The 17,581-nt window shown below is 39.9% G+C and overlaps 1 protein-coding gene across 1 annotated transcript in view; it reads left to right on the forward strand.

Moving 5' to 3' along the window:
• Positions 1 to 10,109, forward strand: part of GALNTL5 (polypeptide N-acetylgalactosaminyltransferase like 5) — a 69,235-nt gene extending 59,126 nt beyond the window's left edge. The window contains exons 9-10 of the mRNA XM_046670229.1: positions 5,826 to 5,975; positions 9,909 to 10,109. Of these exons, the coding sequence (XP_046526185.1) occupies positions 5,826 to 5,975; positions 9,909 to 10,064 (306 nt within the window). The 3' untranslated portion in view covers positions 10,065 to 10,109. The remainder of the gene's footprint in view (positions 1 to 5,825; positions 5,976 to 9,908) is intronic.
• Positions 10,110 to 17,581: the final 7,472 nt, after the last annotated feature.

Genomic DNA, 17,581 nt, shown 5'->3' on the forward strand with positions numbered 1-17,581 from the left:
CCATCTGCTCAGAATTTCCATCCCTAAGGGGTTTCCCCAAGTCCCTCTTTCTCTTCTCCCTCAACCTTCTCAATAACCTCATCCATTTCATGCTCCGATGACTAAATTCATGCTGATGAGAGCAATTCTAACTCCTCCTCAGTTCCTTCTGCGTTAGAAGCTGGTGTGTCCAATCGCCTACAGGTTACCTTCATTTGGACATCCCATAGGTATGCTAAACCTAACCTTTCAAGAACCGGATTATTTTCTACTCTCTCGAACCCATTCCTCCTCCTGTAGTCCCTCTATGGGTGGCTGACATGCTACCCCCCTTACCTACTTACCTACACACCCTGAGTACCTTTCTGGACTCTGCTTTCCCTCTTATGCCCCATGTCATCTCACCATATCTGGTCAGTTCTTCCTCTAAATCATCGCTTGTCTTTGTCCACCATCATAGTCCATAGCTACAGCTTAGATGTAATTTCTTCAGGAAGGCTTTCTTGACTTTGTTCTCCCCCCCCCCCTACACACACACACACACACACACACACTCACACCCAAGACTGGGATCCATTCTCCTCCTCTGCACGCTCTACCTATTATAGCACTGATTGTGCTATATTGCAGTTGTCTGTTGACTGTGTGAGCAAGGCAGGCTATGTGGGCATGTGATCCGTGTGGTTGCACATGGTACCGTGTTTATAAGGACCCTACACTTGGTTTAATGCTTTGCTGTTGCCATCTTGAAATTTTTAATGATTTTTGAACCAGAGACTCCATTTTTATTTTGCACTGGTCCCTGCCAACTGTGTGTTTCCACCCAGCTGTCGGCTCCTCGAGGGCAGGAACAAGGTCTGACTTGTTCAAAACTGTCCTCAGCACCTGGTACATCAATCATGTTAAAAAGTGGTCAAGACATATTTGTTGAATGGTTGAACCAGTCAGAGTCTAAGGGGCCTCATGTGTAAACGAACAGAATAATGCACACCTCACAGTGTGATTGTGTGTATGCACTGAGACAATGTGCATAAAGCGTCTAATATAGTGTCTGCCACCTCACACACCCGTAGTCAGTGTTTGTTCCCTTCTTTATATGCTACAGCTGTCCCAGAGTTCTAACTGAAATGGTATCTGGCCAGCAGCCTTTCCTAGCTTTCTGCTAAGATGTTTATTGAGACAGGAAAAGATGAGATCCCGCTAGAAATTAAAACTAACTGGCAGCCTGAATCTGGTGGCACCCTCATGACTGTGAGACCAATGGAAGGATTGAGAAAATCCTCCCCTGGCTTTGGCACATGATGTACCCTTACTTCACCTCACAAATACAGATTACAGAAAAAGAGTAAGACGGTGCTTAGTAATGCCCCGATTTCTGCCCACTGACTCAGAAAGTGGACAGCCTTCCAACCCCTATGTGTCAATGGAGAAGGCTAGTGAGGCGGGACCATAATGAGTGAAGAGACAACGGCAAGATGAGGCTGGAGAGGGAGGCAGAGGAAGGACTCTGCAGCACCTTGCGAGGATTTAGGTTGTGTCTTACATGCAATGGAATGCCACAGATATGTTTTAAGCAAGGCAGTGACAGTGGCTGTGGAGACTGACATAGTGGAGGAAAAGCAGGGGGACCGGTAGTTTCTTGCAAAAATCTGAAAAGAGGGTGACAGTGGATGCAACTAGAGCAGTGGCAATGGAGATGGAGAGAACTGGACAGATTCCAGGTATATTTACAAATAGAACGGACAGAACTTGGAGACTGATGGCGTGGATTTTGAGCAAAAGGGATGTTGTGGACAACCCAATCATCAGTCAGCTACTGCCACGATGATGCTATGTTATGAAGCAGCTCAAAACTGAGTGGCTTAAAACCATAAGCATTTACTTTTCTCTTATGTCTGTGGGTTGTCCAGGATGTCTCTGCCTCAGAATTTAGATTGGCTGGGGTGGGCTCTAGTCTCTGAGTTTGGTTTGGGTCTCCTCATCATTCTAAGAGTAGTAGCAACTCAGGGCATAGTCTTCTCAGGTTGATGGGCAGAAATACAAAACTCAGGCCAAACCACACAGCGTTTTGTTTTGTTTTTTTTTTTTGAGGAAGATTAGCCCCGAGCTAACATCTGCTGCCAATCCCCCTCTTTTTGCTGAGGAAGACTGGCCCTGAGCTAACATCCATGCCCATCTTCCTCTGCTTTATATGTGGGACACCCACCACAGCATAGCTTGCCAAGCGGTGGCATGTCCGCACCTGTGATCCGAACTGGCAAACCCCAGGCCGCGGAGAAGCGGAACATGCGAACTTAACCGCTGCGCCACTGGGCCAGCCCCCCACACAGCATATTTAAAGCTCTGTACATATCATGTCTGCTCACATCCCATTGTCCAGAGCATGTTGAATGGACAAGCCCAAAGTCAGTGTGTCAGAGAAGCATACTCTGCCCCATGGTGAGGGATGGGGAGTGAGATTATATCTGCTGAACAATATTTCAATCCATTACACCAAGTTTCTGGAATGGGCAACTAAATGGATGGATGTCTTATTTACTTGATGAGTAAACCTGGAGTTAAGAGAAACATTTTCCCTCATGTGTGTTGTGTTAGCTTTTGCTGTCTAACGAACTATCCCAAAACACAGTGGCTTAAAACAACAAACAATTGTTATTCCTCATAATTCATTGTGTTGCTAAAGTGGTTCTTCTGGACATAACCAGGATGGCTGATTTCCACTGGTCTTGATTATACATCTGTATTCATCTGGAGACTCAGCCTGTGCTGGCTAGCCTAGGTTGGCCTCATTTACATGGACACTGGCCCAGTGATGGCTGGGGCAATGGGGATGACTTGGCCATTTGTCTCTCATCATCAGGCAGGCTAGCCCAGGCTCACTCACACTGAAGTGGTCACAAGGTTCCCAAGAGTAGCAAGAGAAGGCAAGTTTCAACGTGCTGCAAACGCTTTTCAAGCACCTGTTTGCATCATATTTGTTAATGTCCCATTGGCCAAAGCAACTCATGAGGCCAAGACCAGATTCAAGGGATGGAGAAATGAGCTTCACCTCTTGATGAAACGGGGTGCAAAGTTACATTGCAAAGAAGTGTGCATACAGGAATGAAAAGAATTTGTGGCCCCTCTTGCAATCTACCACACTTCACTACAGCAGAGATACATGTGTATGTTACAAAGACACCCTCTAAGCACTTACAAGCATCAAATTATTTAATGCTCATAACAATCCCATGAGGTGGGTTATTCTCACTTTACAGAGGAGGAAACTGAGGCACAAATAGGTTGAGTAACTTCAGTCACTTGCCCCAGATCACAGAGTTCGCAGAGGATTTGAATCATGCTGACCCGCCCCAGAGTCCATGCTCTTTACTGCATTATACTCTCTCTCAGTGGGAAACTACTACTACTGTTGCTGCTGCTGCTGCTGCTGCTGCTAATAATAATAATAATAATAATAATAATAATAATATTAGTAGAAACTGGGGGCTGGACAGACTACTTCCAGTAGTATATCTGAGGAATACATCTGACCATCGCCAACCTGGACAATGAGCAGAGTAAAAGGCAGGCCCGGATGGATCAAGTGCCTTTGGAGAATGATTCAGAGGAAGAGAGCAGCCACGCGGGCCCTGTGGAGACTGTGCTAAATTGCCGTCGTTCCCCTCAGTTGGATTTTTAAGAAAGTTTTTTGATAAAATTTTTACTTCTGGTCCTCCTTTATCACTTTGGTTACTTGGCTTTGGTTTTCTATTCTTTACTCATGGCTGGGTTTCTTTTTTAATTAAGAAACATTTCAAACATATAAGAATGTACCAAAAATAATAAACACTTCTGTATCTGTTCTAATTATTAAACAGATATTAATAATTTTCCAAATTTCCTTAAGTTATCACTTTTAAAAAAGAGAACAAGACATTATACATAGCTAGTATCACTTAGCATTTACTACATAACAAAGCATCCCCAAACAGTAGCTTAGATGAACTACTATTTAGTTCTCCATTCCAGATGAAAATTACACCCAGAGAGGATATGTCTGATCAGAAGCATGTGGCAGAGCTGATAAAAGAACTTAATTCTTTGGATTTCTGGTCTAAGTGTTTTTCTACTGTGCCATCCATTTTAGAGAAGGACTTAGATGGACATTTTTCTATATCAGAAGTTCTGCTTTTCCATTTTCTTTAACATAATCCCCTCTGGCTGTCTGAGTGATGTATTTCACCATAGTACTTCTGCGTGTTGTTTTCAGTGAGTCTTAATTTCCTATTACTGTTCCCCAAATGCTTAGGTGGATTTCTTAATAAAATATCTATAAAAATGGGATATGTGATCTTGATCAATTATAACAGTGGTTCTCAAACTTTAGCGTGCATTAGAATCACCTAAACAGCTGGTTAAAATACAGATTGCTGGCCCTCGCCCCAGAGTTCCTGGTTCGGTTGGTCTGGGTGAGCCCAAGGATTTTCTGATTCTGCTTCTCTGGGGGTAACGCAATAATCACCAAATTAGAGTGAACAAAAAGAGTCATGGCAAGTACACTGTAAGATGTATAAATTGTGTGCACAAGATTTATAAGTACATATATTATACGTGGTATTATTTATAATGATAAAAATTGGAAACTGTCAAAATGTCCAAACAATATAAGACTTTTAAAATAACTTCAGGGGCCAGGCCCGTGGCCGAGTGGTTAAGTTTGTGCGCTCCGCTTCAGCAGCCTAGGGTTTCGCCGGTTCGGATCCTGGGCGCATGCATGGCACCGCTCATCAGGCCACGTTGAGGCGGCATCTCACATGCCACAACTAGAAGGACCCACAACTAGAATATACAACTATGTATTGGGGGGATTTGGGGAGAAACAGCAGAAAAAAAAAAAGATTGGCAAGAGTTGTTAGCTCAGGTGCCAATCTTTAAAAAAAAACTTCACATAACATCAAATTAAAAAAAGCAAATTATCTTAATGTTGTGTATATATGTGTATAGACATACGTACCTGGATTAATATCAACTAACAAAGTGTCAAGTGATTTTTATTTTCTTCTGTGTTTTTCTACATTTGCCAGTTTTTCAATCATCATATTTTACTTTAGTGTAATAAAAAAAGTTATTAAAAATAAGTGTTATGAAGTATTTTAAGTACCAAAAAGATGAATAATTGAATTCAGCCACGGTCAGCATTTCTCTTGTTAACTTGCTTACATCCAGTGACACTTAATTACTTCAGAAAACATTACTCTCAGAATATTGTTTGAGAATATTTTAAGACAAAATATCTTGCCATTCTTCATAGATAATCAGCATCAGCATCGGTCATGTGTGAGAGAGGCAGAATCTCTTTGTCTTTAGATGCTGGCTATGGTGCCAGATTTCCTAGATTTGAACCCTGCACCCAGCCACTTACCAGCTCTCTGTCACTGGGCAAGCTTCTTAACCAATCTATGTATTAATTTCTTCATCTGTAAAATGGAGATAATCACAGTATCTACATGATAGGGTTGTTGTGAAATAAGAAGCAATAAATGTTAGCTCTTCTTATGTTTGTAAAAGAAAATTCAGGGGCTGGCCCCGTGGCCGAGTGGTTAAGTTCGCGCGTTCTGCTGCAGGCGGCTCAGTGTTTCGTTGGTTCGAATCCTGGGCGCGGACATGGCACTGCTCATCAGACCACGCTGAGGCAGCGTCCCACATGCCACAACTGGAAGGACCCACAATGAAGAATATACAACTGTGTACTGGGGCCCTTTGGGGAGAAAAAAGGAAAAAAATAAAATCTTAAAAAAAAAAAATTCAGCAGTTGCCTGTTCCTAGCAAACGTACATTAACATGTTTTCTGTTTTTCTCCCGTCTAGATCTGGATGTGTGGAGGCCAGCTCTTTGTACTCCCCTGCTCTCGAGTGGGACATATTGATAAGCAACGCATTGAAAATAAACAGGAATATTTAAAAGCCATGACATATAACAATCTCAGAATGGTGCACGTTTGGCTGGATGAACACAAGGTGAAGGGTGCATCTCTGATTTGGAAAGCTGAGTGAGAGTACAGGGCAGGCTTGCTCTAAAGAAGCTTTCTACTACCTTTCCAGATATTAATTTTCATTCTTCTCTCTGTTTTCCCTAAATTAGCGGGACCCTTTCAACCACTCACCCCCCCAACCCCAGACCTTCTTCTCAATTAGTTCATTCTAAGCTGCCACATTTGCATCTTAATTTTTCCTTTAATTCCTAGGGATACTCAAGTTTCTTAGAAGCAAATCAACCAACACAAGAAGTCCTTTTTTTGTATATTTTTTGCCTAGATCTATTTTTCCCCGCAAGGATTGCTCCCTGAAGCAAGCACCTCTCTCTGTTCCCGTCCTCACGGGCAACTCTTTAGATTCTTTCTCCACTGCCAAGTTCCCAAGTGATGCAGCTGCTGCTGATCTGGGGACCACGCAATAACCTCCACTACCTCTTTTCTACCAATAGTCAAAATTTCTATATCAAAGCCATGCCCCTTCATTTGTGCATCTCCCCTAGGATTAAACCCTATGCCAGGATTTAAAAGGGTACATATGGAGAGAACACGTAGCTGCAGCTCCATTTTAACTTGAACGTTGTCCATCTATGCACAAGCTAATATGGACAGTAACCCCAGCAAGATCTCATTTCAGACGCACGAGTAGAAATATGTAAGAATCTCTCTGCGACTTTACATGTCCTGGTCTTGATTTAATATTTTTTTTATTATTCTGAATTATAAACATAATAACACTCAATTTCTTTAGTAATCAGGGCAATGTGAATTAAAAACTTGATGAGGTATTTCTACATAGCCAGCTAGATTCACAAAAAATGTAAAGTCTGATAGGACCAAGTGTTGGCAAGCACAGGAATTTTCAGACACTGCTGGAAGGAGTCTTAATTATTGCAAACTCACTTGGGAAAACAGTTTGGCAACATTAAGTAAAGAAAAACATACGAATATCCCATGATCCAGCAATTCCATTTTTGTATATACAATACAGAAGTGCGTGCTTTTGTGCAGCAGAACATGTGAACAAGAATGTTTATGAGCAGCATTGTTTGTGTTAGCCAAAACTGAATACAACCCAAATGCTCATCAAGAGTAGAATGGACAAATATGATATATTTAATCAGTATAATTCTACACAACGACGAAAATTAGCCAACTATAGATATACATACAACAGTAGGGTAAATCTTTTTTTTTTTTTTAGATTTTATTTTTTCCTTTTTCTCCCCAAAGCTCCCTGGCACATAGTTGTATATTTTAGTTGTGGGTCCTTCTAGTTGTGGCATGCGGGATGCCACCTCAGCATAGCTTGATGAGCAGTGCCATGTCCGCGCCCAGGATTCGAACCAGCAAAACCCTGGGCTGCTGCAGCAGACTGCGCGAACTTAAGCACTCAGCCACCACGCTGGCCCCAATAGGGTAAATCTTAAAGACATAATGGTGAACAAAAGCAACCAAACACAATAGAATATATACTGTATTATTCCATTTCTACAAAGTTAAAAATGGGTACAATTAAACTATATAATCTACGCATGCATAATTAGACATTAAAGCTAGAAAGAAAAGCAAAGGAATGAATACATCATCAGGATAGCATTTAAAACTAAAGGCAAGGGTTCTGATCAGGAAGGGAAGGGCGGGCGGCTTCTGGGACATTGGTAAGGCTCTATTTCTTGACCTAGTCAGGGTCACTGGGGTGGATTTTTCAACAATTCCTTAAGTTGCACATTTAAGTTTCATGTGCTTTTTGTATGTTTATTACATTTCTTGATTTTCAAAAAGGTAAAACATACTCATTTTAAAAAGCCAGACAATAACGAAGAGTATGGAGTCAAAAGTAAACTTTCTAAGCTCGTAGTTCCACCCTCAGAAGTAATCACTAAATTACTGTTTATAGTTTCTTGTTAATACACACAAGTATATGCCCTTTTCTTTTATATAACTAGATTTGCACAATATTTTGTTCTGCATTTTTTCTGTTAGTATATTCTAAAACCGTACTTTCAAAGCCTTTCAAAATCAGAACATTTAAGTATATCATTCTTTTAAACACTTCCTTTGAATGGATCTACTAAAATTGATCCTATTAATACATAATCCCCCACTGATAAACATTCTGATCATCTTGGCTTTTAGTGATTTGCTAACACGCCTGAAATGGACATCTTTTACACATACCTTATGGTGCAGGTGTGCAGATATATCTCTGGAATAAATCTCAAGACGTGGACCTGCTAGGCCACGAGTTAGTGCATCTTAAATCCTGATGAATAATGTCCAAACTGTTCTTAAATGCCATCAAATGTATTTCAAAGGGCCTGTCTCCTCACAACTTTTCCAACCCTGGTCTTAAACTTTGTATTTCTTCTGATCTAACAGGTTAAAAATGATATCTCATTGTTTAAAATTGCATTTATTTAATTATAGGAGACATTGAGCTTATTTTTATGTTTGTTGATTTTTTTCCCCGTGAACTCTGATCACAGTTTAAATAGTTGACTTGAGGGGGCCGGCCCAGTGGGGCAGGGGTCAAGTGCACACGTTCCACTTCGGCGGCCTGGGGTTCGCCAGTTCGGATCCCAGGTGTGGACATGGCATCACTTGGCAAGCCATGCTGTGGCAGGCATCCCACATATAAAGTGGAGGAAGATGGGCACAGGTGTTGGCTCAGGGCCAGCCTTCCTCAGCAAAAAGAGGAGAATTGGTGGCAGATGTTAGCTCAGGGCTAATCTTCCTCAAAAGAAAAATAAATAAATAAATAAATAATTGACTTGAACACAGCTAAGACTGAGTAGTTTACTGAATTTCACAGAAGATATAGTGACAAAAAATTTTACCTAACTTAAAAAGCAAATAGCATTTGGCATTAAATCATGGATTGTATGACAGGGCACATTGGGAAATCTAGTGAGTGACACTGGACAAGAGAGGGCTTTGGGCTGGAGATGTTGTCTAAGGTCTTCTTTGCCTTCAGTCCAGAATGATGACACTCTTCCCCCACCTCAGGCCCGTCCTCTGCACCAGTCTACCCTGGGGAACTAGGAGTGCAAGAAATGATGGCAAAGACCTATAGCGGTCAGGGATACTCGGGGAGAATCCAACATGGCATGCCCAGAATATGCTAATTTAGATAAGCAAGCTCCTTCTCTCATTCAGCAGTGTTACTATACTATATGCCAGGCACTGGGAGTACACAGATGAAAATACAAGGGTTCTGCTTTTAAGGAAGCTTCGGTCTACTCAGAATACCATTCTAATATGGGGCAGATTGAGTCCATTAGACACTCATACTTGGTTCTTCTTTAAATCAGAGTGTATAAAAGACTAACCAGGTGTGGCAATAATGACTGACATTGACCCGACACTTACTATGTGCCAGCCTTCGTCTCCCAAGGGCTTTGCACATATTAAAACATTCAGTCCTCACAACCACCTCGTGAGGGTAGAGGCCAAGGTCACATAGTTAATAAAAGTAGGGCCAGAATGTGAACCCAGGCTGTCTTCCTCCAGAGTCAATTTGCCCTCAGCCGCCACACCATCCCCATTGCTGAAACCATGGAAGTGTTGACTGGGACTTGGGAGTGAGAGTTTTTGTCCTTGAGTATCATTGAGAGAGTAGGAGAAAGGGGATATACTACAATAGCTGGCTGTGATTCTTGAGCTCCCAAGAAGCAGGTTCCTGGATCCCGCTACGACAGCCACCTCTGTTGTGGTCAGTCACAGCACATACTGTGAATGTGTGTGGGGTGAGTGAATCCCAGGTCCTACGTGCGTCTCTGCCCTTTCTACACAGAGGATGTCAAAGGTTTTTGTTTTTTAGTTCAGATAATGAAAATATATATTGCTATGTTAGATATCATGATTTAATTGCTAAAATTCATTTGACTTAATGAAATGACTTTTTATTTCCTTTTAGGAGCAGGTTTTTTTACGAAGACCTGGTCTGAAATCTGTTGCCTATGGAAACATTAGTGAACGTGTAGAATTAAGGCAACGATTGGGTTGCAAGTCATTTCAGTGGTATTTGGACAACATCTTCCCAGAATTGGAGGAATCTAGGGACCACCGATAAAGGGAGAACAAATCATTTTCATTAATGAAGGGTTAAAAAGCCCCTAGTCCCTCAACATAAAGAAGAATGCAAGTTTGGAACTTCATGAAATTATGTGAAATGCAATAAGAAATACAACCAGAGCAGTCTACAACAGGAGTGCCTTTTATTTCCTCCTTTAATGATAGCTGGTAATACTTCGTTTTACTCGTCTGCCATAAATTTATGGGGTGGCAAGACCTTGAACATTACAAATGTACGCTGTCACACGGTTGAGACTCTATCATATACTCAATTGAGGTACAGTGTAATATCTCCAATTATTTGAAAAATTATCTTGGTCCTGGTAGACCATAGGCACTGCTCCACTCTTGGGGTCTTTGCCAACTCCATTGTCACTCCAGAACAAATGACCTGACCTGGTGGCATGCCCAGAAAGACATTCACAGAGGGCATTGCTTGGGACATGATACATAATAACTGTGGATCAACTGTATTGAGCTCCTTTCTTGCTGCCAGTGTAGATCCTGGCACTGACACCTTGCTTGGTTGGGTTCCTGAGTTTCTGATGTCCAGTCCACTTGCTTAGATGTCCTGGGCCAGCTCTCCAGGCCAGCCTCCTCGTTTGTTCCTTTTGGCTTTTCTGTCACTTGGAGACACTCCTTCTTCCCTGCTTCTGATTTTGCCTTTTCCCTCCTATGACTCTGGCCTACAGCTCTCCTGTTGCTTCTTGGATTATGTGCCTTGTTGATACTCTATGCTCTGACTCGAGAACTGTTTAGCTGGGATAGGGCAAGAAGCAGCTAGCTTCTGTATCTGTCCTCTGTAAACACACTCCCAGATGTCTAAAGTACTTCTGTCAAGTTAGAGGGATGGCTGTTGTGTTCACCCTGGTGAAGATAGCTAGGAAAGTGAAATATATTTAATTCACAAAGACAAAGAGAATTAGAAAATGCGGGACGGAGCACATTGAAAGGAGTGGGGACACTTAGGATAAGATCATTAAACATCGCCTGTGCTGCAGAAAGTATAAGCTGTGTTCTACAGCAGGGAACAACTTGACTCATCTATTCTGCTCACTCAGTCAACAACTGTGTGGTCATCCCAGGCCCTGTATCCTTCTAGGTGCTGGGACGAAGCAGACAATGGAGAAGGCAAATGTCCCTCCCTTCATGGTTCTTTGAGAGAACACATACAATGTAACGAAAAAAGAATCAGTTTGTAATCTCTTTATACGTGTGTATCTAACAAAATATTCTAAAATCTATTGCTAGAAAGACATGGGAAAAACCTGTGCTCATCTATTGCCAATGGCCAGGATAATTTGATTGGGCCTTTAAAAGGTCAATATGACAGCACAAAATAAGCGCCACATTATGATTATACTCTTGTCCCATATGTATACCTTACCTACTATTAGAAAGTAATAAAAAAAGATTATAATAAACCCATGAATCTATTGAAACTAGAGTAAAATATAAAATAGAAATTCTGCAGCAGAAAGAAAAAAGAGAATTACAATTGCATAAATATGGAGTATCTTCTTGAAGTAAAAACTTTTTCTAGTTTTGAAATTTGAGAATAATTTTTTTTGATAAGCAATAAGGAGGAAGTTGTAAACATCAGTTTTGTCAAAAGAAAAAGACAGAAACGTTCGTTTTCTTAGAGCCATGGGCCCAATATTGTCTTAGTGTTGTAGTGTCATTTAGTTCAGGTACTAGATAACATGGGTGAGTCTTAGAAATTATGTACTGCATTGATTAAACATTTCCTCTTGAATATTGTTTCAGTGACTCTGGAATAGAAAACAAGTCAGAATCAACACCCAAGTATTTGGTGTGATGGAAAAGAAATCCTTACTTGCCTTTAGGTGGCAATTTTTTGTTTTTGTACAGAAATTTAAAAATGTGATTTGTATTCTGGAGTTAATTGAGAAATGTCTGCTAACGTGCCCAAGGCTTTTAACAAAACACAGTTTTGGGTATGATCAAATGCTCAGAGAAGTCTTAAATTAAGCGTGGGAGTTCTGTAACTAAAGCATACTTCTAGGAATTTATCCTAAGGCATACCTGTATAAAATAATGCTAAGAGCTAACACTTATTGAGCTCTCATCATCTTTCATACCCTGTGGTAAGTAGTCTGCATGGATTATCTCATTTCATCCACACAACTTTATGACATAGGTCCTTTTATTATCCCCATTTCATAGGTGAGAAAACTGAGGTTAGAATTTGCCTGGGGTTGGGGTTGCCAGATTTAGCAAATAAAAATACACGATTCCCAGTTAAATTTGAATTTTGGATAAACAACAATATTTTAGTATAAGTATATTCCACAGGATATACTTATACCACACAATTATTCTTTGTTTATCTGAAGTTTGAATTTTAGGCCTGTATTTCATCTGGCAACTGTTTCTAGGAACAAACTAACATAGTCCACACTAGCCTGATCAGCCCAAGCTCAAAGACCCTGGGTTTAACCACAAGGTTATTCTGTGTAGGGGAGGAAGAACATTTTCTCTACTCTCTCTAGGTCGTTCTGGCTGGGCTACAAATTAAATTGAAATGAGACAGAATAACAGGATAAAATCAGACAAAGCTTTATAACATGTATATGTAGGGGAGGAAGACATTTCCTCTTCCCAAATGTGGGTTCGTCTGGCTGGAGAACGAATTAAATTCACATGAGACAGAATAGCAAGAGAAAATTAAATAAAGCTTTATGAGGAACCTTGGCTCGGGGCCTTTCTTCCTGAAGGAAGAAAGGGCACCGAAGAAGTGGGGTGCACAGAGTGGTTATATTATATACCCCCAAGCAGGGTGTTTCACATGTGATTGAAATGTCCCTCCCACAATAGTCACAAGACTGTCCTGTCTGCACAGCGCTTGATGGACACAGCAGATAGTGGGTCTGCTATCTTGGTGGGCGCAGCAGGAGGCAAGCCTATTGTCAGGTGAGCCCAGCAATCAGTTCCCAGCCCAAGGAAAGATGCTTAATCCTTAAAGAAATGCCAATGTTGGGAGGGGGAGGGAGGTCAGTTACAGGAGGTTACCAGACAAGCACAATAAAATGCAGATTTCAGTCCTTGCCTTTGGCATTGATTAAGAGTTTCTAGAGAGAAGGTCATCTCCTTTCTTCTTCCTGGTACAGAGAGGGAGGCACCTTTTACAGATAGAGATTTACCTCACAAATGTAAATGTGTCCTAACAAAGGGCAAGTTCCATTCCTCAGAGCCTCCTTCCCTGTCCCAGTTCATCAAAAGCAATCAGCCTCAAATAATCCTGATGCCAAAGAGACACATCTTGGGGTGGCCAATTCCAGGTCCCCACAGTCCCGCCTTTGAAACTTTAAGAAGTTTCACAGTCCAGAAGCTGAGTGGTAGATTGTTTCATCTCACTGAACACATTTCTTAGTCCTGGTAATAGATCAGTCCAGTTAAAGTCATTTTAGAAGGCAGCGATGCAGGTGGGCTTCCAAAGTTAGGCTTATATTTTGGAAGCAAGCAATCAGGTATTTAATAAGTATTTCTATGGAAATAAAAGAAAAACAAGGTTAATGGTTGGAGCAAATTATAAACTAGTTCCTGAGTCCAGGAGGCAGCCAGTCAAGACGACTTCTAGATGTCAGAGTCAAAGCATCTTTAGCAGCTTGAAACGTCTCTGATGATGTCATCGGGCATTCAGGTGGCTTGCAGTTTACACAGCAACAGACAGGAATCTCTCAAGTTTCTATCAAGTTGTTCAGCTTTAGTTTGCAGGACTTCAGGAAAAAGAGCAGGTTCAATTCTCAATGATTCCAAATGAAAATGAGGTAAAAAAAAAATTGAAACCATTAGTTTGGAAATTTGTAACCAGGCATTTCAGTAGAAGAATTCAGGATCCAGTCCAGCTCACAGGTACAAAAAAAAACTCCTCAAAGACAATTAACAAAACTAGGATCTAATATCCACAAATGTGTATTACAGTTTTTCACTGAAACATAGTTCTTCTCTCTAAAATCACCCTCATTTTTACCAAAGATAGACAAATTAAGACTAATTGGTTTGCAAAATAAGTTTAGTTTCAAGAAACTTGGCCCAATTATTTACATAAGTGCAGCAAGAATAGCAATTGATCATATAGGCTCTTAAATCTGCTTTTCTGGAATTTTTTATGAGGAATCTCAGATTGAACTGTAAAGGCCTCTCAAGGCCAGAAAAGCCATGCCAAGGATTTGTGCCATCAGGCCTTGCCTGCAATACCTACAGGTTTGGGTGGATTTCTCTCCTTTCTTGAGATTCCCCAAAATATTTCGAGGTTCCTTGCACCTGCCAGATAAGCAAGCTTCCTTACTTACCAGGTAAGATTGCCAGAATCTCTGTAAACAAGGTACCAGGCCCATATTTCCAAGTGGCTTATTTCAGAAAGTCAACCTTATTCCTGAAAGGCAGTATTGTCATATCCGAGTCTGTATGTTTCTCTCAAATATGACATTCCAGTCAAAGCTTTAGTAAGATAAGCAATGTGTCCTGTTATAAGGAGAACAGATTCTTATTGAACTTATGCAAATAACTCTATTGCCATGAAATAACCATACTCACTCACTTACTAGGTTTCCAAACTCTAGAGGGATCAGGTAGGGAGAAAAAGATAAATGTTTCAGTTTTGCTCACAAAGGTATAATTTCACCAAATTGCTGTAAGCCATAGTTAGCATAAGAGAAAAGAGAAAAAGATTTTCTTGAATCTGAGAAAACAAACCAAAACATCAAAAAATCAACAATATTTCAAATAAAAGTCATAAAAATTATCATCCTCAGTTCATTCACTCCTGTATAATCAGTTCTTGATCTTAATCTTCTGTTAGCAGTTTTATGGGGTCATCAATTTCTCCATTAGATTTCTGTAATTTCTTACCCAGAGTTCTGTTCTAAGATCTGAAAGTTTATCAGAAAACTGTGTTCCAGAGTAAGTGTCAGAGTCCTTTCCATGAATCCCTCTGAAGATGAGACATATTTGCAAAAGCAAAAGGCATCAGAGTAAAACAACTGACTGTAAACAACGAAAGACTTAAAAATGACAATTGACAGAGAAACTTATTATTCCTGTGATAGACAACACCTTAAAATAATATTTAGAATTATGGCTGATAGCCAGGACAGAGCAGAATTTTAGGAATGTTATATAATTTTAAGACACCTATATTAATAACATTTACCCACATAATACCACCTAAGAAAGTTTATCATCACTTATTTGACAATGCTTCCCATGTAGTTTAATAGACTAAATAAGCCTAATTAGTTTAGTATTTTCCTTCATTCGGGATTTGAATATCTTTGACGAGAAGCTTGTCAAAAATACCAAAAGACTTTAAAACACTTGTTCAAACAACGCTCACTGTGAAACAATGCTCAGATATCCATCCAATAGAAACAGTCAAAAAATCCTAAGAGTGACCTCAGTCATTATACTAATAAAACAGATTTGTCTTTTAGGTAGACTTACTCAAAGAAACACCTTTTATAACCTCTTTATCAAGAGCAGATCAAAAGTTCAAGAAATTTATCTTTTTGAGAGAGAAAACCAAATTTTAATTTCTGCACCAGCTTATGTTTAACGTTAAAACTCATTCACTTAATTGGGTTTACTTTAATCTTAGTCTACTTGACCAGGTATAAAACTCCTTTCTGAATTTCTCCTTCACAAACCTTCTACAACTTTCTTTTTGCCTTCAGAATTTGTCCCAAAGTCTTTCTTTTTTTCCTTTCCAGTACATTAGGACAAATTTATCTTTCTTAACCCATCAAACAAAAATACTTCGATTCTTTATACCCTCTTTACTGAAAACATACATTTTACTTTCCTTGAATACAGAGCTGTTTTCCTTATTAATTTCCAGTAGCTTTAATTACATGTTAATTAGAACTTTTAACCCTTACAGACTCTAGTAAAAAACTAAAAACTAAGCAATTATGAACTGTCTTTTATATGACATTCTAAACACTTTTCATAATTTCTAGAAACATGCCACTTTACAATAAAACACGAGGCATACTTTCCAATAGACCCAAACGCTTTTAGCCTCTTTGCAATAGGAAGCCAAAAGTAGATAAACTTACATTTAATAATTAATGTCTAATATCTTATGACAAATAAAAATGGCAAGCAATGGGATATATTGGAGACTATGAGGAAGCCATTTGGTATAAACCTAATTCGGCCTGACCTTGTCTTTCCAAAAGGGCCTGACCGAAGCCATTGAGCCTCATGCATTGTATATCTGCTTTAGAGATTCCCTATGGCAAGAACAAAGGCCCTTGAGATAAAGGTGCAACTTCCCTCCCCCTCCCAACGTTGGCGTCTCCTTAAGGATTAAGCATCTTTCCTTAGGCTAGAAACTGATTGCTGCGCTCACCTGTGACCTCCCAGCTCGAGACAACAGACTTGCCTCCTGCTACGATAGCAGACCCACTACCTGCTGTGTCCTTCAAGCGCTGTGCCAACAGGGCAATCTTGTGACTATTGTGGGATGGACATTTCAATCATATGTGAAACACCCTGTTTGGGGGTACATAACCACTCTGTGCACCCCACTTCTTCGGTGCCCTTTCTTCCTTTGGGAAGAAAGGCCCCGGGCCATGGTCCTCAGATTTCAGCTCAGGATAAACTCACCCAAATTTTCATTTATAGATTGGTTATGGATTATTTTCGTCGACACTTATTTGGAAATGATGTAGTTACTCAACGAATTTTGTCATTTAAATTAACCTAGCAAAACTTCACAATTTCAAGTTACCAAAAAGATTTTGGAAGTTATTTTAAATACACATACCATAAACTATAATTATTGCTAAAAGTTTATCTATAAACTCTTATTTCATTTATTTCTAAATCATTTGTTCCCAATAATGATGTTTAGGTTACCCACAAAAACTTTGAGCCATTAGACAATTTTAGCTATCATTTAAAGCTATTATGCTGACAAATTTGTAACAGGAATAACACAAGCTTTTACTTTTCTTCTTTTTAAACTAGTAAACCCAGGCTGCATATTTGCATCATATCCAAATACTGACAACTCTTTAGGACATGCCTTTTCAATCAAACCAACAAACTTAAACTTTCATTAACCAAAGATTAATCTATATCATCTTAACTTAAAAGACATTGGGTTAATTTCCATTGCATTTAGAATTTATGTAAGCACTTACTTTAATCCAATTAAACAGAGCTCTTAGTTTTGACCATACCATCCGGAAGTAAAGTCACACATATATAACCATCCACATATAGACACACAGACACAGAATTTCCACAGCTATTGTTTTAAAAATCACTCCATGAATCAGGTACAATACAAAACTCCCTAGTTATGAATCCAAATTTTGTTCTGAGCTGTTTTACTAATATTTGTGGAGAAGACACTCAAGATGCTAGATTTTTTTCTCGGCAAGGGCATGCTTATGACCTTTCCCCTCTTTTTTTTTTTCTTCAGTCTTAGGAATCAGTGATGGGCTAGGTAGTAGTTCCTGGAGAGGGGAGGTGATAATCCTT

Source organism: Equus quagga, chromosome 8 (assembly GCF_021613505.1).
Source record: "Equus quagga isolate Etosha38 chromosome 8, UCLA_HA_Equagga_1.0, whole genome shotgun sequence".
Taxonomy (NCBI): Eukaryota; Metazoa; Chordata; class Mammalia; order Perissodactyla; family Equidae; genus Equus; species Equus quagga.